The sequence below is a fragment of the Drosophila ficusphila genome, unplaced genomic scaffold, assembly GCF_018152265.1.
Source record: "Drosophila ficusphila isolate 14025-0441.05 unplaced genomic scaffold, ASM1815226v1 contig_197, whole genome shotgun sequence".
In the NCBI taxonomy this organism is placed as follows: domain Eukaryota; kingdom Metazoa; phylum Arthropoda; class Insecta; order Diptera; family Drosophilidae; genus Drosophila; species Drosophila ficusphila.
Window position 1 is genome coordinate 3,543,405 of NW_025064091.1, and position 24,035 is coordinate 3,567,439.

The 24,035-nt window shown below is 47.9% G+C and overlaps 4 protein-coding genes across 8 annotated transcripts; 1 reads left to right on the forward strand and 3 right to left on the reverse strand.

Annotated features, from left to right (window-relative positions):
* Positions 1 to 836: 836 nt before the first annotated feature.
* LOC108097565 (centrosome-associated protein CEP250) lies at positions 837 to 14,018 on the reverse strand. Of its 5 annotated transcripts, none has more exons than XM_017199946.2 (11): positions 13,614 to 14,018; positions 13,381 to 13,549; positions 12,461 to 13,021; positions 12,297 to 12,400; positions 12,115 to 12,222; positions 5,264 to 11,857; positions 3,970 to 4,065; positions 3,591 to 3,910; positions 3,428 to 3,527; positions 2,788 to 3,060; positions 837 to 2,566 (listed from the first exon to the last, which is right to left on the reverse strand). In XM_017199946.2, exons 1-11 carry the CDS (start codon positions 13,650 to 13,652, stop codon positions 1,352 to 1,354), a joined length of 9,579 nt encoding a protein of 3,192 aa, XP_017055435.1. In that variant the 5' UTR covers positions 13,653 to 14,018; the 3' UTR covers positions 837 to 1,351. The 5 variants fall into 5 exon arrangements, with proteins under 5 accessions (XP_017055435.1, XP_017055437.1, XP_017055436.1 ...); XM_017199948.2 differs by having other exon boundaries at positions 837 to 1,198; positions 13,614 to 14,017; XM_017199949.2 differs by lacking the exon at positions 837 to 2,566 and having other exon boundaries at positions 2,954 to 3,060; positions 3,217 to 3,527; positions 13,614 to 14,017.
* Positions 14,019 to 14,896: 878 nt separating this feature from the next.
* LOC108097435 (serine/arginine repetitive matrix protein 3) lies at positions 14,897 to 18,444 on the reverse strand. The gene is made up of 4 exons (XM_017199705.2): positions 17,894 to 18,444; positions 16,508 to 16,559; positions 16,088 to 16,233; positions 14,897 to 16,019 (listed from the first exon to the last, which is right to left on the reverse strand). The coding sequence occupies exons 1-4, from the start codon at positions 18,113 to 18,115 to the stop codon at positions 15,402 to 15,404; spliced, it is 1,038 nt and encodes a 345-aa protein (XP_017055194.1). The 5' UTR covers positions 18,116 to 18,444; the 3' UTR covers positions 14,897 to 15,401.
* A 626-nt stretch (positions 18,445 to 19,070) lies between these two features.
* LOC108097763 (mRNA-capping enzyme) lies at positions 19,071 to 21,783 on the forward strand. Its single transcript, XM_017200284.1, has 6 exons — positions 19,071 to 19,520; positions 19,577 to 20,533; positions 20,596 to 20,734; positions 20,903 to 21,176; positions 21,239 to 21,435; positions 21,495 to 21,783. Exons 1-6 carry the CDS (start codon positions 19,317 to 19,319, stop codon positions 21,659 to 21,661), a joined length of 1,938 nt encoding a protein of 645 aa, XP_017055773.1. The 5' UTR covers positions 19,071 to 19,316; the 3' UTR covers positions 21,662 to 21,783.
* A 279-nt stretch (positions 21,784 to 22,062) lies between these two features.
* LOC108097797 (tRNA-dihydrouridine(20) synthase [NAD(P)+]-like) lies at positions 22,063 to 23,858 on the reverse strand. The gene is made up of 3 exons (XM_017200328.1): positions 23,610 to 23,858; positions 22,585 to 23,547; positions 22,063 to 22,528 (listed from the first exon to the last, which is right to left on the reverse strand). Exons 1-3 carry the CDS (start codon positions 23,821 to 23,823, stop codon positions 22,278 to 22,280), a joined length of 1,428 nt encoding a protein of 475 aa, XP_017055817.1. The 5' UTR covers positions 23,824 to 23,858; the 3' UTR covers positions 22,063 to 22,277.
* Positions 23,859 to 24,035: the final 177 nt, after the last annotated feature.

Sequence of the window (24,035 nt, forward strand, 5' to 3'; positions counted from 1 at the left end):
TCCGCCCCTGCTGAAATGTGCTGACTGTTGTAAACATTTTTTGTTATTTACACAGTGAACACTCAATGTTGTTGTTTTGCTGACCGGGCTTTTAATTGACATATTATTTCTCGATAAACAAAAATATGTTTTTCGTGCTAGCCTTGCCATTGCATCATAACAGTCCCCGATTTCTCAGATATCAGGCTGGCTAGTCAGTGGGTAAGTCAGCCGATCGGTGGAGCGAGCCTCCTGCTCACCTTGTTTGGAGCAGGTTTTCTTGAACTTCTTTTTTCTGACCGTTGCTGCCGCCGTTTTCACGCCCCCCTCGATATTGAAAGCCAAGATAAAGACAACCGCTTAATAGTCCCGGCCTCCCTTTTCTTATAATCGTGAAATGCGAAACTTATTATGTAAGTTATTGAGTAAATCCCAATACACACGGGAATTGTAGTTACACACCGTTTTCCTTTAATTTCAATTAAGATTATTTTTTGGGCTCAAAAATATACTTTTATTTTATCTTAAGTTTAGCTTTTTATTATTAGATAAATATACATTATATATTTTATCAATTAGATTAGTTTGTTAAACTTTTTACATATTCAAGATTTTTAACCACAAATGAAAGCAATTAAAATACACTGTTCCGAATAAAAGAGGCATCTTAGAATTATCAAAAAAAATATCGTTCCGGAAAATGATTAAGAAATATTATATTGGAATGGAAATCAAATAACTTTCAATCACTGTCACACCCAATTAGGTGTAATTTAAATCTAAATTTCTGGCGCTCAATAAGCAGAACACATTTTCTTCTCAAATAAAGACTCAATAAATCAAATCGGGTTTGAGCATTTTTTTAAATACGTATGTTCCTAAATTTATTGTTCATATCTTACGCTTGCCCTTAGTTTACGCTAGCCAATGCAAGGCATCGGTAGATACATAGATACACTCAATGAAACATACAGTTAACATCAATTTTTAAATTTAAATTGTAAACGAAAATCAAAAAAAAAACTGATAAATTATAATAAAGCAAGATTTCAAAACAAGCCAGTTCGAATGTTCACATTTTTTGCGAAAGTTATAAGTAAGTAGTAGTTCCAGAGACGTTGACGGATCTGCCTAAGGTACAGGAATGATATATAATACTACGAAAGCGCCCCTACTTGCGCTTGAACATGTTGCTAAGTCGTCGCTTGGGCGGGGAATTCTGTAAAATGGACAAGACATGAGTACATATTGCAATCATTTGAGCCTAGCATATTGGGATTTGTGAGATTTCCATTGCTTTGGTTGGCGGTGCGAGCTATCTGAAGGCTGATCCTAATAACCACGAGTAGGGCCTTTTCAAAGTCCCAATCCTTTACCACCAGCACCAGTCTGTTACCTGTAACCGGCGTGCCCAGTCCACGATGGCCAGCAACAGCAGTCCCACGATCACCCGCTCGCCGAATCTCAGATTGCGAAGAGCTCGCCAAATTCGAGCCATCGGTGAGCGGTTGTCCGTGGATTTGTTGTGCATTTGGGAGCTCGTTGGCCGGACGTAGGTGATATTGATTTGCGGCAGCGGCTGCATGTGCACACTGCCCATCGAGTAGGTGGTACAGGATGAGACGCTGGTCACGTTGGTGGTGCAGCTGCAACCGGTCATGTTGCTGCTCCTCGAGGCAGCCAGTTGTGGCAGCTGCAGCTCCGCTGGCATTTCGGCTGGCTTGTAGATGTGCGGCTGCAGCTGGAACGGTGCCGTGGACTCCGTCTCCTGGCACAACTGCTCGAAACGCCAGTCCTCCTGGCTCTCCTGCTCCAGCGCACTCTCGCCGTTTGCCAGCGTCCAGGTGGCCTGGTTCTCGGTCTCAAACTGCTGCTGCATCTGCCAAGTGGTATTGTGCTTTTCCACGCTGAAAGTGGCCGCCACAGCTGGACTTCCTATCCCTCTTCTGCCCTCCACTACAACGGTTTTGCCCATTACAAGCGGACGCTCCACTCGATCTTCATTGCGATTGTGAAAGCTGTAGTTGTTATTATCGCCAGATCCGGATTTCTGCACCGCATACGAAACATTTCCGGAGGTGTACATCTGGTCGAGGTGACGCGCCTTGTCGAAGCGACCCATCCGCTCCTGACGCATCTTTCGGCGCAGCTGAACTCGCGTGCCAGTGCTTTTCAATGCCGGCGGTCGGCTCTTGGCAAAAATATTGCCATGCAAGCAGAGGGAAACACGACCTTTACATAGTTTCGCTTGACCAGTGAGACGACGCGTGTTGCCTTTGGTCATCGCCAGCAGTGCTGCGTTCGACAGGTGCGGAGTGCCCTGCTGTTCAGCTTGATCCTCCGTTGGGTGCTCCTCTACCTCCTCCTCAACCACTACCTCCTCCTCCTCCTCCTGTTCCTCCACCAACTCTTCCTGATCCTCTTCATTAGCCGCAGAGGTTTTCGGATCGCTGGCACGAATCATACGCTGATGATCGTAGTAGGAGCGACTCTTGCGCGGCGTTGAGGTGCAAAACAAACCAACCGCCTCGCGCAAAATGCGGCGGTGCACGCCGGTCAGAAGATTCGGCCGCTGACGACGCGGCAGCTGTGGGAGATTGCCAAGTCAATTGCCGGCTACAGAGCTACACAGCCACACAAAGAACATGAAGTGGACAAGGACGAGACGTGGCAGCTGAGGCACACTTTACACTGAACGAAAGCAATAGCCCACTAACTAGCTTACATTTCTTTGTAACAAAAGCACATTGAACACAACCAAAACATGGAAAATGACATATCTACCAACATTGATTTCTTTTTACTTACCTCGTCCCGTGGCAAACCGCTGCTGCCAACGCTAAAACGCTGCGTAAGAAACTTGAAACGCGCCGGAGTCTTGCCGGTGTTGCTATGATCGCCAAACTCTCGCAGAATTTCGCGCGGTGGCTCCGAACTGCCGAAGGACAATCGTCCGCCGTTCTTGCTGGGCGTTGGAGGTCCTGGTCGCTTATAGTGGGTGCCCATCGACTTCTTGCGCGTTCCCGTGCCTGAAGAGCTCAACAATGCACTCATGCTGTCATCCAAACTATGCGGTCCGTCCTGCAAAAATGATTACAAAAACCGAATTATATTGAAACCCCAGTTTAAAATTGATTATTTAACACGCAACAACACAACATATAAAGCAAGACAATGACAATAAGAATCACAGCAATTCGGAGACACTTTTAGACTTCACATGGGACAAAGGCTCACTCAGTCTCTAGGTTAGAAGTTAGGGTTAATAGAGCTACTGGCGTCGCAGCATGCGAGACCACTTTGCCCTGATTGCTGCTTGCGGCTCGTTCAAGGATGTGCCGCTCGAGCCTTGTCTGTTTCTTAAAATGTTGCTGTTGTTGATGGTGTTGGTGTTGGTGGTGGTGCTGTTGATGCTGCTGTTGGTGCCACTTCTGCCGGCGACGCTTACTTTAATATCCTCGTCCTGACTGCTCAGATCGTACTGCGCCGCATAGGTGCTCTTCAAGTGTGGCGGTTGCAACGAATTGCGATAGATAAGTTCTTCGGCCCTGCAATGAACAAATTACAAATTACCATCCGACACATATATTGCAAACGAAAGACGGGCTTACGTTATGTCCGGAACACGGCCCAACTTTAGATCCGTCAAGTAGGTGTTATTAAAGACCTCGCCCTCCTCGTCTTCCATTGCCAAATTGGATGAGGGTGCATTGGGTCGCTTGAAGGGCTGCCAATCCTCGGTCGCCGTCGACGAAGTGGCCGAAACGGTGATCGTCGAGCTCGACGGCTTCGCTTCGCAGACGGGCTGCATCTGCAGATGGCGCAGCTTGGTGCTGATGATCGCATGCTGCTTCTGCTGCTCCAGGATCTTCTCGTTCAGCCGGACAATCTGGTTGGACAGCTTGCGCGTGTGCTCTTCGTATTTGGCATTCTAAAAGGGAAAAGAATTAATCATTTTAAGCTACTCAGGTTTAAAACAACCATGCTTACCTGGGCTGTGAGGGCCTCCATTTCCGCCGAGCTCTTGGCCGCATCTCGTTCCTGCTTCTCCTTCATGCGAGTCACCTCCGCCGTGTACAGGGATCGCTGTTGGCAGTGGGTCAAGTGTCCAAATGCGAATGCGAATGCGTGTGCGTGTGCGTGATCGTTAGTATGGGCAGTGTAAATTGAGGTGTAGGATCAGTAGGTTCGGTTGTAGGGTTGAGTGAGAGACAGCAGTGAGGAGGACAGCAAACACAAACAAGTTTTGGATAATGCCGTAACATATAGCAAATTTATCTTATGTAAAAATCTAACTAAGTACGAATAACAAATTTTAAACAGCTAAGTAACAAACGTAACTACAAAAGGTCATGTTCCTAGAATTCGCTGGGTCTACGGGACTGAAGAACCACATCGGTTTCGTTCTTGAACAGGATCATGTGCATCAAACCCAGGAACACAGCATGTGCTCCCGCCAAAAACAAGACCAAGCCGGTGCTGGTGCACTGGAAGGTTCGTCGGCCGCCACGGAGGTTCAAGAGGACCGCCTGGCGCTGGCTACTGTAATCGAGCGACTCTGCTACCGCTTCGGATTCTTGATCTGGTCCTACTGCTACCGTTCGAATTATTGGTCTTGCCATTTCGTTCTCCACCGAAAAGTCAACAACATGCGGACGGACCGTCAGTCGCGTCTGGGTCTTTCGGTTCCTCTGTTGGCGTGGCGCATCACATATGTGGTGCATTGTGGGGATGTGGGGTTTCTGGTATTGGGAATACGGTGCGGATGGGTGATTTTTGCATTGGAGTGAGTGGGGTGGAGAAAGAGGAAGGAAAGATATATGTTTTTAATTCCATGATGTGACAACAATCAAGTTCAATAGTTCTACAGCGCAGCAAGTGTGGATTTTTGAAGTCTCATTTCTAAAGTAAACTATTGCATACTACTCAGCGTGTTCTTGTTTCTGGGAAACAAGCTCTTGAACGGACAGACCCACCTTTTCTTCGTAAATTACAGCACCAACAAATATACAACGCTACCGAAATCAACATCCAACCACAGCAACATAAAAAGTTAGTAGAGCAAAACATGCACAAGCAACAGATCCAAAGGAAGGTGGAAGATGGCATGGTGCCCGAATCTGATCATTTCCCTCACTACACTTCGCCACGAACACCATCCGAAGTGATGAAGGAGACAACCGAGAGCGGAATGAACCACCCTCGACCAGCGCAACCATGCCACCTTGGCGAAACCCAACGACTTGGCTTCGAACTCGGGCTCAAATACTCCGCATCGACTCACCATCTTGGTCTTCATCTTGTCCAGCTTGCCCTCCATCTCCAGCCGCTGGTCCTTGATCTTCTGCTCGCAGCGCTGGATCTCCTCCTTGGCATCGCGGTACTTGGCCTGCAGTATTTGGCAGTCGAGCGCCAGCTTGTTATTCCTGGCCGTCAGCTCGCCGAGACTGCCATCCGATTCGGGGACATCCGCCTTGCTGTAGGTGGCGCCAAGATCACTGGGACCCTGTGTCTCGTTGGCCTGAATCTCAGCCTGGATCTCGGCCAGCTTCTGGTTGCTTTCGGCCAGCATTTGGTTGCTTTCGGCCAACTGATGCTCGAGGGTTTCCAGGCGGCGCTCATAGGACAGAATACGCTCCACCGTTTCGGCGCGTTCCCGCTCAATTTCGCGGGTCTTCTCCTCCAGCTCGAACTGCTGTGCTTCGTGCACCAGCCGCGTGCCATCCAATTCCTGGTTGACTTCGGCCATGCGCTCATTGATCTCGGCCAGCTGCTCCTCGGCCTGTTTGCGTCCCGCGATTTCGACGCCCAGACGCAATTCCAGCTCGGATTTACTGGCCAGCTGATCGGTGACTAGGCCCAACTCTTCCTGGAGGTGATTGCGCTCTACAACCTCCTTGTCCAGGCGCTGCTGCATCTCGACCACATGGTTCGCCCGTTCGGCCAGGCGACGTTTCAGCTGCTCAATCTCAGAGTTGAGGGCTCCGATCTCCAGGTTTTGCCCGCGCTCCAGGGTGTCCACTTGGTCTTCGAGAGTGGACATCTTCGCCTGGTGATCGCGTTCGGCCTTCATGAGCCGATCTCTGGCCATTTGTAGCTCCCGCTGCAAAGCCTGCTTCTCGCTCAGCACTTCGGAGAGCCTTTCCTTCTCCTGCTGGCCACTCGCATTGTTTTGCATTTGCTGGCGGAGATTCGCCTCCACCAGGCGAACCTTCTCTAGTTCCCGCTCTGCAGCGTTCTTCTCGTACAGCAACTTGGCCGAGCGACTGGTTTGCGAGGCAAGCTCAATCTTAACCTTGGAAAGTTCCTGCTCTGCGATCAATCCGTTCTCTACTTGCTGGCGAAGTTGTTTCTCCTGAGAACGAGCCTCCTCCAGATCCCGCTCTACGTTGATCTTCTCGGACTGCAATTTGGCCAGGAATTCCGTCTGCTTGTCAAGTAAGACCTTGGCCTCGGAAAGTTCCTGTTCAGCAATCGATTTGTTCTTCAGTTGGTCAAGTAACTTCTTCTCCTGTTTGCGAGACTCCTCTAGATCCCGTTCTATATTTTTCTTCTGAGACAGCAATTTAGCCATAGATTCGGTTTGTTTTTCAAGCGAACTGTTAGCGTCAATGAATTCCTGCAATTGCCAATGCTGCTTCCTCTCCTGCAGTCGAGCCTTTTCTAGTTCTTGCTCGACGGCATCCTTTTCGCGTTGTAAACGAGCCAAGGATTCGCTTTGTCTCTCAAGCGACGCCTTGGCGTCAGCTAGTTCCACTTCAGCGATAGATTTGTTCTTCAGTTGCTCTTGTAGGTCCTTCTGCAGTTTGCGGGACTCCTCCAGATCGCCTTCTATTTTGATCTTCTCAGACTGCAATTTAGCCACAGATTCCGTTTGTTTCTCAAGGGACGTCTTGGCCTCAGCTAGTTCCATTTCAGCGATCGATTTGATATTCAGTTGCTCTTGTAGCTCCTTCTGCAGTTTGCAAGACTCTTCTAGATCCCGCTGTAAAGACGTATTTTCGCACTCCAAGAGACCCAGAAGTTCGGTTTGTTTTGTAAGCAACGCCTTTGCCTCGGCAAGTTTTTCCTCAGCTTGCGATCCTTTCTGGATCTGCTCGCGCAGTTGCTTCTCCAGAAGGCGGGCTTCATCTAGCTCCCGCTGTGCCGACTCCTTTTCGCGCTCCAATTTGAATAGCTGTTCGGTTTGCTTCTCAAGCTGCTGCTCTGCTGTCGATCCTTTCTGTACCCTCTCGCGCAGATGCTGCTCTCGGAGGCGAATCTCCTCCAGTTCCCGCTCTACAGACTTCTTTTCGCGCTCCAGATTGAATAAGAGTTCGGTTTGCTTCTTAAGTTCCAGCTCAGCTTGCGATCCTTTCTGTACTTGCTCAAGCAGTTGCTTCTCCAAAAGGCGAGCTTCCTCTAGCTCCCGCAGTGCCGACTTCCTTTCGTTCTCCAAATAGGAGAGAAGTTCAGTTTGTTTCTCGAGTTCCTGCTCAGCTTTCGATCCGTTCTGTATCTGCGCGAGCAGTTGGTTCTCTCGAAGGCGAATCTCCTCCAATTCCCGCTGCACAGACTCCTTCTCGCTCTCCAGACTGGCCAGGAGCATTGTTTGCTTCTCAAGTGAGATCTTAGCCTCGGTGAGTTCCCGCATTTGCTCACGCTGCTGCTTCTCCTGCAGCCGAGCCTTTTCTAGTTCCTGCCCAACGGACTCCTTTTCAATCTGTAAACGAGCCAAGGATTCGCGCAGTTCCTCAAATGAAGCCTTTACCTCAGCAAGTTCCTTCAGAGTATTGGATGGTTGTTGGCTCTCCTCGCACTGCTCTTTCTTCAAACCGTTTGTTGGCTGCTTCTGGTTCTCCATAACAGCGTGCGATTCAAACTCCTGGGAATCGGATTTCTCCAGCTCCCTGAGTATTCCGCCCACCGATAGGTTTTCTTCCGGCATTCCATTGCCCTCCGCCGCCTCCGCCTCCTGTCTCATTTGCAGCTCCACAAGGCGAGCGAACTCGCGCTGAGAAGATTCCGTCGAGACCACCAGAGTTTCGAGTACAGCTCGTGTCTCGGCATGATCCCTCTCAGCTTGCAAGCACCTGTTCACTCCCAGGCGCAGCATCTTCTCCACTAGCTGGGCTTTGTCCAGATCGGCCTGCACAGAGACCTTCTCCATGTACAAATTGGCCAGCGAGTCCCGGGCCTGCTCATTATTGGACCTGTTCAGTAACTGTTCGCGAAGTTCCTTCTCCTGCAGGCTAATCTCCTCCAGTTTCCGCTGCGCTGCCTCCTTGTCTTGCTGCAGAGTCTCAAGGAACTCAACCTGGGAATCGAGCATAGCATGTCTCTCGGCGAGTTGCATTTCGGTACTCGACTCGTGGTGCCGCGCCTCATCCAACTCCTGCTGCACTTGCTCCTTCTGTTTCTTCACATATTCCACGAGCTCATTCTGGGTCTCGAGATCCGCTCTGGCTTGCGAAAGTTGCAGCTCGGCCTGCTCGAGCAGCTTGTTCTTGTCGCGACGGAAGGCCTCCAGCTCGGCATGCGACTCGCTGATAACCTGCTCCTTGCTCTCAATGGTTTGGCGCGCCGTGTCCAGCTCGTGCTGCAAGGTCTCCTTCTCGCGCCGCAATTTGGCCAACGTTTCGGTTTGTGGTGTCCTATCCCGGGAATACCTTGGCTCAGGACTTCGGCCGCTTGGCCTTGGGTGGCGCGATTGCTTTTCCCTGGCGCGAATCGCATCCAATTCCTTTCTGAGCGTCTCCTTCTGATGCTGCAGTTTGCCCACAAGATCGGTTTGTGCGGCCAGGGTCCTGGCATACTTAACCTCAACAGTTGGCTTCTGCTGGCCCAGTTGCTTCTCCCTGCGACGAGCCTCCTCCAATTCCTTTTTAAGAGCTTCATTCTCACGATGCAGTCTAGCCTTGCCTTCGGCTAGGTGAGCCTCTTCCTTGGATACCTGAGCTTCCAATTCCCGTTGTAAGGATTTGTTTTCGCGCCGTAGCTTGGCCACGAGTTCCGCCTGTGCCTTAGCCTTGGAAGCACCCGATGATCCGGATTGCCTGTGACGCATGACTTCGGATGGCAAGCCGGCTACTTCGAATCCGGATTCGCCGCCATTCATAACGCTCTGCAGCTGCTGGAGCAGCTTCTCCTGCAGTTCACCCGCTTCGCCCTGGGCACTCGATTCGCTCAGAATCTTCTGGTGCGCCGCAATCGTTTGGCGCAGTGTTCCCAACTGGTAACGAGATTCCTCCAGCTCGGCGCACGACTCCTCCATTATCTGTTTGTGCGTGGAAAGCGTCTGGCGCAGTTGCTGCTCCAACTGGCGCGCCTCCTCCAGCTGCCATTTGAGTGTCCTCAGCTCGTCATCGTTGCCCGCGTTATTGGCTACCTTCTCCGAGCGCTGCTGGCATTCCGCTTCGAGAGTCTTCAGCTTCGACTCAAGCTCTTCCTTCTGCTTCTCGAGCTCTTGACAGCGCTTCTCGTAGTCCTCCTTTGCATCCTTCAACTGTTGGCTGTTCTCAATGTTCTCCTCCTTTAATTTCTGGATCTCTTCCTTGCTTTCCTGCAGTTTGCCTTCAGAATGCTCGGTTTCTGCTACCTCTTTCTTTGCATCTTTGCTGCCTTGTTCACATTTGGCTTTCAACTCTTCAATTTGTTTTTCATATGAATCCTTTAACTTTGAGATTTTCTCTTCAGTTGCCGTCTGCTCCGCTTTCAATTCGTCATACTTCCTTTGGCACTCGTACAACTCGCCTGTCTTCCGCTTCTCCGCAGCCTCCAGTTCGACAATCTTTGACGCATGACGACCAACCTCCGTGTGCGAGTCGAATAGAGTTTGACTCAACGCACAATGCTTCTTATGCAGCTCCACGTTGTCCGAGCTCAGCCTACTGTTGACCTCTTCCAGGTTATTGATGGTGTCCCTGAGATGCTTCCATTTGGGGCCGGTTGGGCTGAAGGCCATTTGTTCGCTTTGATCCTGCAGCTGAACCACTTGGCCCTGCAGCTGAACCATTTGCTCCTCCAATTGAGCCTTCTTCCGCTGCAGTTGTTCGACGATCCCGTTGGTATTTTCGCACCTCCTCTCCAGGACATCGCGACTCATGGCCATTTCGTTGAACGTCGTCACAAACTCATTCACCCAATAGATAAGGCCCTCGCCTCCACCTTCCGTTGCCTTGGTAAGCACACCAAATGTCCTGAGACGATCCTTAATGGTTCTTTTGACACTGGCCGCTTCATCTTCGAGGTTTTGTGACCAAGACAGCTCGTTTGTGGAGCGCTGCATAATACTTTGCAGTTGGCTTAACTCCTGGGCTTTGCTGGCCATTTCGGCTTCTTTGGACTTCAGTGTAGCATGCCACTTCTTGAGCGTGGCCTCCAGCGAAGCGATGACCTGCTCGCTATACTTCCCCTTGCACATGGTCTTGATTGCCAAACGGCTGCTTTCGTCGGTGTCAGTGTCCTTCTGCCGTCCAAGTTCTGCCAACTGCCCAATCTGATCATTCACTATCGCGTTGAGAGTGGCGGCTTTGCTTATCTGCTGCTCAAGCAACAATACAACCTCCTCGTACCCCTCGATAGTTTCCCCAGATACAGAGGATTTTTCAGTACTTTCAGTTCGAACAAGACTATTAATGCGGCTTAGGAAACGCTCCTTTTCTTGCTGGGCGTTTTGCTGCTCCTTCTCCATTTTATCCAGATCCGCTTTAAGCATCTGAATAACCGCTGTGTTGCGTTGCTGAACATTTTGATATTCCTGCTCCTTGGCCTTCGACTTCTCTACGAATTCAGCGTGACGAAGGTCCGCCTCATGCCACTGGGTGAAGTCGATGTGCTGCAGTTTGCGGCTCTCCAGCAATTCGTTGTGCACCTTGAGGCTCACCTGGAGGCGCGTTTCCAAATCTGCGTGATCCCGCTTGAGATCTTCGTGCTGCGCCTGCACCTCGACCAATTCGCCTACGCGTTTCACCACGTTTAGCCAGCCGTCCACTCTTAGCTGCTCGGATAGCATGGCCATGTCCTCGTTGCTGGTTTTCAGCAGGCTGCGGCACTGGTCGTACTTACTGCGCAGGTAGTCGCAACAGTTCTGTTTCTGCTGCAGCAGCTTTGCATCGGCGCTTCGATCCTCCTCAAAACGCTCGAGGCTTCTTTCGAGGGATGCGTTCTTGTTGCGCAGCTCCATGATTTGAGCCCCCAACTGGTTGAGCTGCTGTTCTTTCTGGGTTAGCTGGTACTCTATGCAGGAAAGGTCTGCGACCCTCTCTTTAAGCTGATCGCGGCTTTCGGTTAACGCCTCGTTCTCCGCCCGCAAGTTCACCAGAGCAATGTCCCTGTCGCAAAGTTCCATTTCGAACTTGTGCTCTTTCTTCTGATGCTTACGAAAGGCTTTTGCGGATTCCGTTTCAAGATTGACAATCTTCGTCTGGGCTTCTTGGGCTAATGTCTGACACTTATCCAGGAGCTGATCGAGCTGTTTGTCGGGATTGTCCAACAGCTCGAGCTCCGGGTCGTAGCGTTTGACAATTCCAGTAACGGCTTGGGTAAGCCGACGAATAGAATCGTTCTGCTTTTGCAGCTCGTCCCGGAGCTCGAGGTTCTCGTGCTCCTTTTCGCGCAGTTGTTTGTCAATAACTGCGCTGGCCAGGTTCTCGGGTGGCGAGGTCTGTGGCGATAGGGAGCAGTCCAACAAGTCGGAGGATGCGTTGAGCACCTCCCGCCTACTGTGCAGCTCCTCGCGAGCTTCCTGAAGGCATCGTTCCAGCTCCTCCTTGTCCGATTCAAGGGAACGGATCTGGTTATCCTTGATCGTTAACGACAAGTTAATGGCGTCAAGGCGCGCCTCCAGTTCGCGGTTACGATCCATGCTCATCATTAACTGCTCCCCGGACATTTTGAGCTAAAAAAAAAAAAACAAAGAAATGCATACAATTTTAACAAATCTATCAAAAAAAAAAAGTTTTAAAAAATATCATAATAAATCCATTCACTTGAAAAGACTAAATTTACTACTTATAAAGGATAACTTTTTTCCAATTATAAAAGAAAAGCGTACAGTTTCGCAAAATTTGTTCCTAGTTTTCCGCTAATATTCGCCGAAAATCGAGCATATAATTTCCGTTGTATAAAGTCTATAAAAGCAAACAGGTAGCTTACCTCCTCGATCAGCTCGGACTTTTCCATGTGCAAATCCATCAGCTTATCGTTGGTCTCGGCGATAATTGCCTCCTTGAGACTGATCTCCTTTAACAGGCTTCGCTTCAACTGAAATAAGGTAAAGTTTTATTAGTTTACGGCCCGGATCCGGACTACCTGTGACCATCTGGCGGTCTACCTACATGTTCAAACTCATCGCAACGAGGTGCCAGATCAGCCTCCTCCTCTTCGGTTTGGGCTTTAGACTCCTTTAGTTTCGCCAACTCACTCTTGGCTATCTTATTCTCTGCGAAGCGAGAAAGGAATTAATATTGATACTAATTGAAATACCCTGATTTATTAGTACCTTTGTCTAGAGTTTTGACTAAACCCTCCCACTCCACAGTCTGCTCCTCGAGAACGTTCTTTTCGTAGCTCATTACCGCCAGCTGGGCTTGAACTCCGCGCAGCTCCCGCGTTCGCGCCTCAAGCAGCTCTGTCTTCGGAGTCTGCGGGGTGTCGCTGTCGGATGTCTGGAGGATTGGCGTTTGCCGAAGCCGTGGCGTGCTGTCCGCCGGCAGTGGCGAGGTGGGTCTGGACGAGCATGGGGACGAATTAACATCGTTGTCCGCCTTTTCGGGACTGGGCTGGCTTGGACTGACTGGGACGCCCTGCCGGCTAACGCTGGCCACGTTGGCTATCGACTGGCGGAGATATTGGCGCGTCAGTGGCTGGTCCACTGTCTGCTCAAAGAGGGCGACGATGCAGGCCTGTATTTGCTCCGGCAGCGCCTTGCAGAGGTTGTGAAAGAAAAGAGTGGGCACCTTCACGCACGAATAATGCAGGAGCAGTGTGTACGCGTACAGGTACTCCGAGTGGACCAGGCGACCACTTTCGTTCACGTGGGCATTGAACTCCGGATAGATCGCTAGGGGAAAATCAAAAAATTTTTAATAGTCCTACTAAGAGCTAATTTCATTGATAAATTATATCAATTAAGCAGATCTAGGGCCTTGGGATACTACAAAGAATATGCAGAAGACATGGAAGATAATATAAAAGGCCTAACATTTTAGGGTAAATAATAAGGAAACTTTTCTTTGCAAAAATATTTAGGATTGCCACCCCGTTTTTAGGAACGTGTTTGTATGACAATTTCGGGGTGCAAGTGTGAAGGTATGTCGGACAGGATTCTCAGGCAACTATGTTTTCAGAAAAATGCGCAAATTTGCAGCCGTTTTGGGGGAATATACGTCGGTTTTTGGATCTCGGAACCACACCACTCACCTCTGAGGAAGGCCTGCAGGGGGTTGCGGCGTTTCTTGGGCTGATCCTGCAGCGCCTCCTTCACCACCGCCTCCGCGTTGACCTCCTTCACGAAGGCCCTGAAGAACGCGTTGATGTCGGAATGTTCCAGCGAGCTGAACGAGTCGCTGATAAAGTGACACTCTTTAACCTACCGGTGGAGAATCGTTATGAGGTTGACGGACACACTACCGAAACCGAAGCCACAAACTTACCCAGCAAACAAGGACCTTGCCCCAGCTCCGAAGGTCCATGTTTACAGTTTTGACGGGTTAAAAAAGATAACAAAGTGTAAAGCAACGGAACTCTTAACCAAAAACACAACGCACAACAGAACTAACGGAACTGTATCGAAAAAAAAAAACACGACTCGAAAAAAATATATAATTTTACAAACACAAGCAGACCGGAGCTGCTGGTCCGATGTGTACTTATTTCTACGTAAACTTGAAGTAAACTGACTATTCGCTCGACCCGGACTACACAACAAATTTTGACACTTCAATTTAGACGAAAAACGGACTACTTGACGCGAACGAAAACAACTAAGAAATAACTAAGTGTTTGGCGTCGTTTAATTTGAAATTTGAGCTAAAGGTGAGCGCATCGATGCTTTAAAATATTTGAGATCGATGACTGCAGACCATCGATGTTTCATCGCAGACTGTTGCGACCGCGATTATGGTTGATGACCTGGTTTCCCTGTTTTCCTACCTAAAATCTTAAGTACAACGTTTTTCTAATAGTAGCAAAGCAGCGGCAGATGTGGATAAACTCGATGAGAAAATTCATACATGTTGGAATCGATATTTGAATGCCAGTTGCGGTTTTTTTAATTCCCCGAAAATATTATCGTTGACCCATGGTTAAACAACCCCGGTTGGTGTCTCCGCCGCCCTGTTGTCGGGCTATCGAATAGGGGTGTTCCTCCAATTACGCGGCTGAAATAATTGTCATCGGCGTTTAAATTTTTCATTTTCGAAAAAGTCGATCGTTTGTGATTAAATTCTATAAACATAAAAATTAATATATATTTGTGTATATGTATATGTATTATATTTCTAATTTAATACACTTTGTACTTGTTGGACTTGAATAGCTCGATAAATACTTGTAAATCAACCAAAATGATTCTTAGTTGCTTCTACATTTGTACCTAAAAATCGTAATTTGCTAAATTTAATCCATAAATTCCGCCCCTTTTATGATTTTGCCCGTTCAAAGTTGACGGCGCTGATTTTGGCATCAAACAACGCAACGAGTAAACAATCAAGTGCTTCTGGCTTTGGGGTATTTCCAAAAAGCAGGGGGCAACCGGCGGCAGAGTGTGGCCCACCACATGTAAGCTATTAAACTGCAATAACAATTACCAATGGCCAAAAACAATGTGCCCGGAATTATCGCCCACTCCGTGTCTCTGGGCACGCACACGAGAACAGGAACGTCTACATAGGAGCCCATAGTGCTGGTCGTAAAAGTAACGGGCAAACAATGGAAATGCATTGTATTTACATTATATTTTGAAGGTGATTTAAACAAAATACAGCGAGGAAAAAGATGTACAATAAAGTGATTAAAAAAGAGATGTTTTTAGGGGAGGATGGAGTAAAACCGATGTTAGCTGGCCACTAAGTTGCTAATCAAATATTACTTAATTTGTAGAATACTTCAGCTTTATAAAAATATAAAAAAGTATTCAAATAAATAATTTCCTTTTTTAATGCAAGAAATAATAACGATGCTTTGATTTCCACTAGCCAATTATTAATGTGAAAAGATTGCCAGATGGGCGCAACTGTTTGCACAATACAATTCTCACGTATTCTGCATTGATTTCGATGCGGAGATCGGATCGTTTCCTTCCTTTGATTGCCGTCTATTTATAAAGGCGAACTTCCTGTTTATATTTTTTATAATACATTTATTTACGCGATACAGTAGCGAGGCCAGCCCCTTCCCTTCGACCCCAAAGAACAAAAAAAAAAATTCTAGCCTAAATATCATCATGGCACCGAGCCGACTCGCACCACCTGCGGCAGAGGCAGCGTGTCTAGGCGCTGGAGTCTCTGGCGTCTCTCGCCGGCATTGGAGGAGTCACCTCCGGTGGATGCGGGTTTCGCAGCAGTACTTCGACTTTGATTTGAATTCGCACCCGTACTGCGAACTGGACTTGAACCCGCACCCGTACTACGAATTGGATTTGAACTCGCACCCGAACTACGAACTGGATTTGAACCCGTGCCTGTTCCGCCAGCGGAATCTGTGCTATCACTCTGAGCCTCGACCAACTTCACATGGGCAATGGTCTGGCCGAAGAGCTTCTGCCGAAAACTGGGCCGCTTCGGTGCTCCACGATGCACTCCCACTTCCAGGGATTGTCGATTATGGTGATCCTCGCGATCGCCAGGACGCTCCTTGTGGCGATGGCGTCGCTGCTTCTTGCGGTGCTCCCCATTCGGAAGCAGTTCGTTTACATAGTGCAGGGTGCTGGAGGCACTGCCCGTCGAGTCCGTGCCAGAGTGTCCAAGATTCGAGTGCGACTGAGAATGCTTCGCATGACGGGCGTGCTTCTCCTCCAGTTCGATCTTGTTCTTCAAGGTGACCTCCTCGATGTGCCGCTCCTGCAAAAGGGGAAGAGCATTTCTGAGTGAGCTTGGCCACTGAAACCCGGCAAGTGGGTGTGTCGTACAAACATGGCCCGCCGGTGCTTGTCCCTTTTGGCCAGGACGGCCACCCAGGCGCCGTAGGAGAGCATGATGCCAGCGGGAACGAGGACGCCGGCCAGCGAGTTCTCCGACTTTCGAACGCAGGCGTGGTAAACGGCAAGGAAGAGAACTGAGGATAGAGATTGGTGGATAACAATTATTATTAACTCATAATAAATAAATAATTTAATAAGTAAATGCCCTAAAAACCAATCACTTTTGCTATCAGGGTTTTTTTTTTTAAAAAGATCTCCAATCAAAAGATTTTAGATTGTTTCAAATAATTTTATACAAAAGGTTTTAAATATCTCTTATAAATTATTAACCGAAAACCTGCTTTGATATTAATTATAAATATATGTATATAATATTTCCTTGCAACTCACCCAAACCTAGTAACTTACCCAGAAAACAAACGATGACAGCCACCAGGCGTCCGTTGGCTTTTCGCTCCTCCTGCAAAAGGACAAATAAAACCAGAATGATAAATTGGGGACAGCAATTAAATTATTCCTGGATGCAATCACAGAATTTTCAGGGCTATCGGTTCGCTCTTCTCTTTCTGTTTTTGCGAGTGATGCCATAAAACAATTGTTTACAATTCCCACGTTCCATGCATATAGACGCTTATACACAAGAGAAAAACAATGGACTCGCAACTACAGGCTCTACAGTGGACACTATTATAGCCGAAACCCTCTGCAACATCATATTAAATTAATTATAATAAACATACAACAAAGAACATCAAAGTGTTAGAAAAAAATGTGTTCTGATAAATATAACAAAGTAAAAAAGTAGTGCAAGTAGTACAGTAGTACATTGTTCAAAATCCCCACCTTGTCCATTGAAATTATTTTAATAGCACACAAAAATTCCACAAGAAACCCAATATAAGTTTGATTATCTTACACTTCATAAAATGGCGTGATTTACACAAACGCCTAGAAAGGTTGTGTGTATTTGGGAGATATGTTTCGTTTATCTGATTTCCATATGGATTTGACCGGAAACAAACTTCTAAGGTGATTTTAATGTTATGAGTCTGTTGGGGTTTGGAATGTGCGATTTTTGAGATGTTGTAAGCACTCAAAGTGCAATTAAATTAACCATTTTAGAGGTATTTGTTTAAAAACTAAACTTTTAAATGGGAGTTTTTAGTGGCTCAATATATTCTCAGTGATTTCGAACATTATGACTAAGGCAAGTTCGATATCCACTGTAGGTGCAAAAGATCTAAGGCAAAACTAACGGCACATTTCAGGTTTTATGTTCGACACATTTTCGAACTGCTGGTAATGACGGCGCCACAAAACGATGGCGTCGTACAAACTTTGAGAGACGGCTGCAAATCTCGGAAAAAACTGGGAGCCCAAATGATCGGTAATGACGTGCCCGTAAATCAAGGTGTTTCCGATGAATCACGAACACAGAAAAAAAGCACTGATAGTTTGGAATCCAAAATCGAAAGCTCCTTTTATCCAATTTAATTTCAAATTAGCAAGAAACACCTAAAAATTAATGGTTTATTTCAAAGTTCTATATCAGTAATATATGTATGTACATTAACAAATATTGAACCGAAACTTTTCAAGTTCTTTAATGGATTGGAAAAATGAGGAGTTCGCGTAAAACCATGTGGGGATGCAGAAATTCTAAGGTACTATTTCTTTATCTGTTTTTATATTGTTTTCTAAGAATCGCATGAATTGCCAATGTACTCAAAAAAAAAATTACCTATGGATATTAGATACTCCAAATAGCCTATATATATCTGATCCCGAACTTACGCGCGATTTGAGGTCAAGGATCTCATTGAGGTTCTCCTGGATGATCTCCTCCTCCGACATGGACGTAATACTCTTTCTGGCCACCAGCGAGGTGAGTGCATCCGGCGATTTGGGCACTGCCGGGTTGGAGTTCACCGTTCCCGATCCTCGCCGCATTGCTGCCGGGAATTTGGGTTCCGGCTGGCGTTTTGGGGCCTGCGAAATCGGTACGGTCGCGGCCATCGAAAAATTTACGACGAACCCAAATGGCTTACGGTCTAGTTCGGTTAAATGGGCCGCGATACGATCGATCGAACTATTTGAAACTGCAAATTAAATGATCGGAATTTGGAGAAAAAAAACTTTACAATTGGAATGGAGATCGCGCCCGATCAGCGATCATGGATCGAATGAGGAGCGAAATGGCCATTCGATTTTCACATCGGGCATTTCTGCGGCCGAGCGAGCATTTTGTTGTTAAGTATCCGAACCCAAAAACAATAAGGCGGGGACGCCTTGTTTATTTACACTGCAGTAAATAATTCTCTGGGTTTTTTGTGGGGCTGTGTGTGCCCCAAGTTCATATCGAATCGCGATGCGTATACACACCGACGGGGAAATATGCAGCAATTAAACTGTTTATTTTTATGCAAAAGTTTCGCTACTATTCTGCAGCTCGTGTGAATTTTGAAAACCGATTAACGATATAGTTTAGCGGTAAAAGATAGACGTTTTTGAAACGAAACAAATTTTTGCTGTTTTACCATTTTACTTTAGTAAAATGAGGAAATCTGCCCTAGAATAAGCCTTTTTGTTATTGTTTCCGTAATTTGGAAATAAATTTCGAGAAGTAAATTTCGAGTATTTACAACAGAAATGTAAATATTACAAAAAATAATATTTACCTTTTTCCGATTTTTACCTTGCGAGCTCTGGCAATGCCTAATGCGAACATAAAACAAAAATAAATCATACATACTTCAGTTAAATATCACAAAAGCTTTGTGCAATCTTTTAACAATCTGAAATTCAAATTTGAAAAAATAAAAAATACCCCCAACAAAGTTTGAGCAAAGCTATCGATAGCAACTACTCATCGCTGCCTGCGACTGATACGGTAACACCGGTGCTATCGGTTATATGGTATTTTTGTACTTTTTGGTATATTTCTGGGGGCCACCGTATGCTTGTTGTACTTGTGCGCGGTCACACTCAACGCAACCACAACAATTCTCCAGGGCGACGAAAACGAATCCTCGAAAGGCCGGCGAGCACTCGCTGCATCGGGATCCACATCTGCTCCAGCAACTGTCCCCTACCCCCGCCGTCCTTCGACGTGCACCGGGAACGCGAATCGCGCCCGTCCTTCGTCCTCTTCGCGATCGTCGTCGTCGTCGTTGGTCGTCGGTCGTCGTCATCAACTGGCAGCAGAAGCGACCGCAGCATGGCCCAATCCCATCGAGATCGCGAGCGTGGCTCCGGGCCGTTGCCCAACCGCTGGCTGTATTGCCCCCGCAAGAGTGACTCCATCATCGCTGAGCGTTTTCTGGCCTTTAAAACCCCGCTAAGTCAGAGTTTTCAGGACAAGATGCCCATAGAGTGCACGTTTCGCCCCGAGATGCTCTTTGACTACTGCAAGACGCTCAAGGTAGATAGTTTTCGTTCTCTGCTGCCCACTTGTAACCGCTTAATCCCTAATGACAGCTTAAACTGGGCCTCTGGGTGGATCTGACCAACACGAAACGCTTTTACGATCGTTCGACGGTGGAGGAGCGTGGCGCGCAGTACATTAAGCTGCAGTGTCGCGGGCATGGCGAGACACCCTCGCCGGAGCAGACGCACAGCTTCATCGAGATCGTGGACAACTTTATAAACGAGCGTCCCTTTGACGTCATCGCCGTGCATTGCACTCACGGCTTCAATCGCACCGGCTTCCTGATTGTCTCTTACATGGTCGAACGGCTGGATTGCTCCGTGGAGGCAGCCCTTGCGGTCTTTGCCAATGCTCGACCACCGGGCATCTACAAGCAGGACTACATTAACGAGTTGTACAAGAGATATGAAGACGAGGAAGATGCGCCTCCAGCGCCAGAGCAACCCAACTGGTGTCTGGACTACGATGACAGCAATGGCGATGGTTCGGTCCCGGACAGTCGCAAGCGGCACTTCGACGACAACAGCTCCTCCACCTCACAGCAATCTGGTGAACAAGAGGAGGACGCCGAGGAGCTGGAAGGCGAGGAAGCTGAGGGCGATGGCGATGCATCCACATCAGATGGACAGCCGCGAAAGAAGCGACGCCGCGAGATGGTCATAAAGAACGCCACCTTTATGGCCGGCGTGCCGGGCGTGCGGCAAGTCAGCGATCAGCCGCGACTAGGGGATCTGCAGCGCAAGGTGCAGGATTGGTGCCACTGGAACAAGAACGGCTTTCCCGGCGCCCAACCCGTTTCAATGGAAAAGGAGAACATTAAGCGACTCAGCGAGATACCCTATCGAGTGTCATGGAAGGCGGATGGCACACGCTACATGATGCTCATCGACGGCCGGGATGAGGTGTACTTCTTCGACCGCAACCACTCGTGCTTCCAGGTGGAGAACGTGGCATTTGTGGATGGCAAGAACCTAAATGAACACCTCGAGGGCACGCTGGTCGATGGGGTAACTTTGTCAATCGCAGATCGCTGGATTTATCTAATCACTTTTTCGTTTTGGCCCTGCAGGAAATGGTGTTGGACAAGATTGGCGATACTGTGACGCCGCGCTACCTCGTCTACGATATTGTGCGTCTTTCGCATCGCGATGTAAAGGACGAGCCATTTTATCCCAATCGACTGGACTACATTAAGAAGGATGTTATAGGTGAGTTGGTTTGTTGTTGGGTAGGATGATCGTTAAGGTTTGTCAAGACTCTATTGCATTTTATTGCTTAGAGAATGTATAGTTATTATATATTCACTCAAATAATTGCAATCAAGTATTTCATATATTTATTAACTTAATGAAACTAAATAAAACAATCAAATGCAGGACCCCGCATCCTCGGCATGAAGCATGGCATTATTAACCAGAGACTGCAGGCTTTTAGTGTGCGCGGCAAAGACTTCTGGGACATTTGGATGTCTGCCCGCCTTTTGGGTGAGAAGTTCTCAAGAGCGCTGGCCCACGAGCCCGATGGCCTGATCTTTCAGCCATCCCAGCAGCCGTACACCGCTGGCGTTTGCCCAGACGTCTTCAAGTGGAAGCCACATGAGCTGAACTCCGTGGACTTTCGGCTAAAAATTATCACGGAACGCGGCGAAGGGTAAGATAGTTGTAATGAAGCCTCTCCCATGGGTTTAACCCACCATCTTTTGCTTGATGCAGCCTGCTCACCAAGAAAGTGGGCTTCCTCTATGTGGGCGGCCATGATGCTCCATTCGGGCGAATGCAAAAGCTGACAAAGGAGATCCGTGACTTGGACAACAGGATCGTTGAGTGCACTATGAATCAGTCTGGTAACTGGGATTTTATGCGCGAGCGAACAGACAAGAAGCATCCCAATAGCTACAATACAGCACGCTGTAAGTAAAAATAATCGGTTACCAGCTTGGATAAACTCTACTATTTAATGCTATTGCAGCCGTTGTGGAGAGCATAAAGCACCCGGTTACTAAGGAATACCTACTAAACTACATCGCAAACTGCGGCTTTCGCGATGATCATGCCATGATGCCGCCGCCGCCCAATGCTCATCCGCATGGCCATGGTCACCATGGCGGATCGCAGGGCCAGCGCCGGCCCCACTAAGCGTAGCTCCTCACGCCTCATCTCTCCATCTCACCATTGAACCCGACACTAGGAAATTAAACAGCCCCTCCCAATAAATATAATTCAAAATGAGAATTACACTCAACTCTGTGTTGGCCGAACAAACTGTTTGAATTACAATGATCGTTGGGAGTTGGATTTTGAAATCTTTTTAGGCCTTAAATAATTAGAGGAATGTGATGTATTATGTTTTTATTGGGATAGGATTTACTGTAAGCTGTGGGTTAACAAAAAATAACATTCCTTGAATATTCCATGTGTAAATTCATAAGCAAATACATATTTTTTGTTTCTGAATTTAACCAACAACTTTATTGCAAAATTGAAACAACATTTTAGAGAAGTCCTTTTGTTTCTTAGGAAAATAGTATTCATAAACGTAACATTTTTGAACTTTTCTTTATTGAGAAAATATACATAATTTGAACCCAATTATGTTCAAGTAACACTAGTATTCAACTACTTTAAACATAAAAGGAAGCTGCAATTCGCATTGCAAAAATCATACAATTGAAGACCTGACAAAGTAGTTCGCACATAGTCGAGAAGGTACCAATTTAACACAAATGGGCAAACAGATAACAAGCTAAGGTGGTCAATTGAGCAGGCTGCCATTATCGCGCAAAGCCTCCGCCTCCAAGTGGCCCAGGTGGAGTAGGGCCACCAGAGCGGCTCCCTGTTCCGCCTGCTTCTTGTTCTTCTCCCAAAAAGAGCTGCTAAATCGCTGGCCATCGTAGCTGCAAATAGAGCGGAACAACTTGTCGCACTGCTGCGTTTCGTAGACTGGAGGCGATTTGCCAGCTTTCCCAGCATAAACATAGAGCTGCGTCTTCGGCAAATGGTTATCTGTGGGGAAGGGAGAAGATGTAGAAACTGTTGCTTACTAATCACTGGTCACTTACCACTGGGAAAAGTGGAACGCAGAAAGGGCATGTTCCGGCAAATGACGCCCACAAACTCATCCGAAATGGCCGTGGCCGCCTCCTCTAGCTTCTGTCGCTTGGCCTGCGCCTCGGGTGGCTCCACCTCCGCCCTACCCGAGTTACCCATCGTCTTGAGTTCCCTCTGCTTCCTGCGGCAGTAGTCGCCTAGGTTCCAAATCTCGCAAATCTGCTGAAGTGTTTGGCACTGGAGAAAGCGCTTACCGCGCGGCGTTTCCTGCAGTTCCCTGAGAATACTCTGCACACAGTACTTGGCGTTGTGCGGCGCATTGTCGTAGTCAACGCACAATCGCAGGTACTTCTCAATCAGCTCGTCCATGGGCAGCGGACCCTCCTTCCTGAAGATGCTCACATTCTGCTGCGCGGCACGGGCCACCATCACACTGTGGGCACCGCAATCCGCCTGGAATTTGTGCAGATCCTCGTAGCAGTGCATGCTCTTCGAGCCACCATTGGCTATAATTGGTATGTCCACTGCTTTGGCCACCGCACGCAGAACTTCGGGATGAGCAGGGTGCTGAGGTCGTTCGTCGCGCGTTCTCGCATGAATACCAATCGCTGCAATACCTGTGGCGGCTAGCTTTTGCACCAAATCGATCGTACTTTCCACGTCGGGCAGGATGCGTATTTTGCAGGTGACGGGAATGTCGAGGCCGGAGCACAAAGTGCGCAGAATGAGCGCTGCCTTGTCGGGATCCGAGAGCAGGGCGGCGCCCATGCCGCCTTTGATGGAAAACTCCTTGGGGCAACCCATATTGATGTCCAGACCAGAGATGTCGCGCTGCAACAGTTTGCCTACGGCCAGAGCTCGTCCTGCATCACTGGTGCCCATTTGGAGGACCAAACGCGAGGTTTCCTGCTCACAAGTTCGGAAAACAATCGTTCCATCCGAGGGATCCACAAAGTCCACGGTGCCAAGAGCAGCTGGAGGGATAGGGAATATGGTTAGATTGGTAATTTGGTGATTTGATGTGCAGTTCCCTTACGATTGGGCCTTCGAATGCTCTTGATCAGCTTTAGGTCCACCAGCTCCTCCGTGTAAACGATGTCCGCACCCATTTCCAGGGCCAAAAGGCGCATGGGTAGTGTGCCTACACGCACCATGGGCGCCAAAATCAGCTTGTTGCGGTAGTCCAGCCTCGGGCGAGTCTTCATGCTGAAGGACCTTTTGAAAAACAATGGCAAATGCAATCGCAGCATGGAATTGCAGAATTCAGCTGTTGCACGCCGTTGGATTAGGGGGACTAGGTACGTTAAGATAGGGTGGCCTCTGCACGATAGAGCAATCATACAAAGCTGCTGACGACGATCTTGCATGACGATCATCAAGACATGAAGTTGTTGGGGAAAAATGTTATGTAATATCATAGATCTTAAATTATTAGAATTCAATTTAGAATAAATTAAATTTG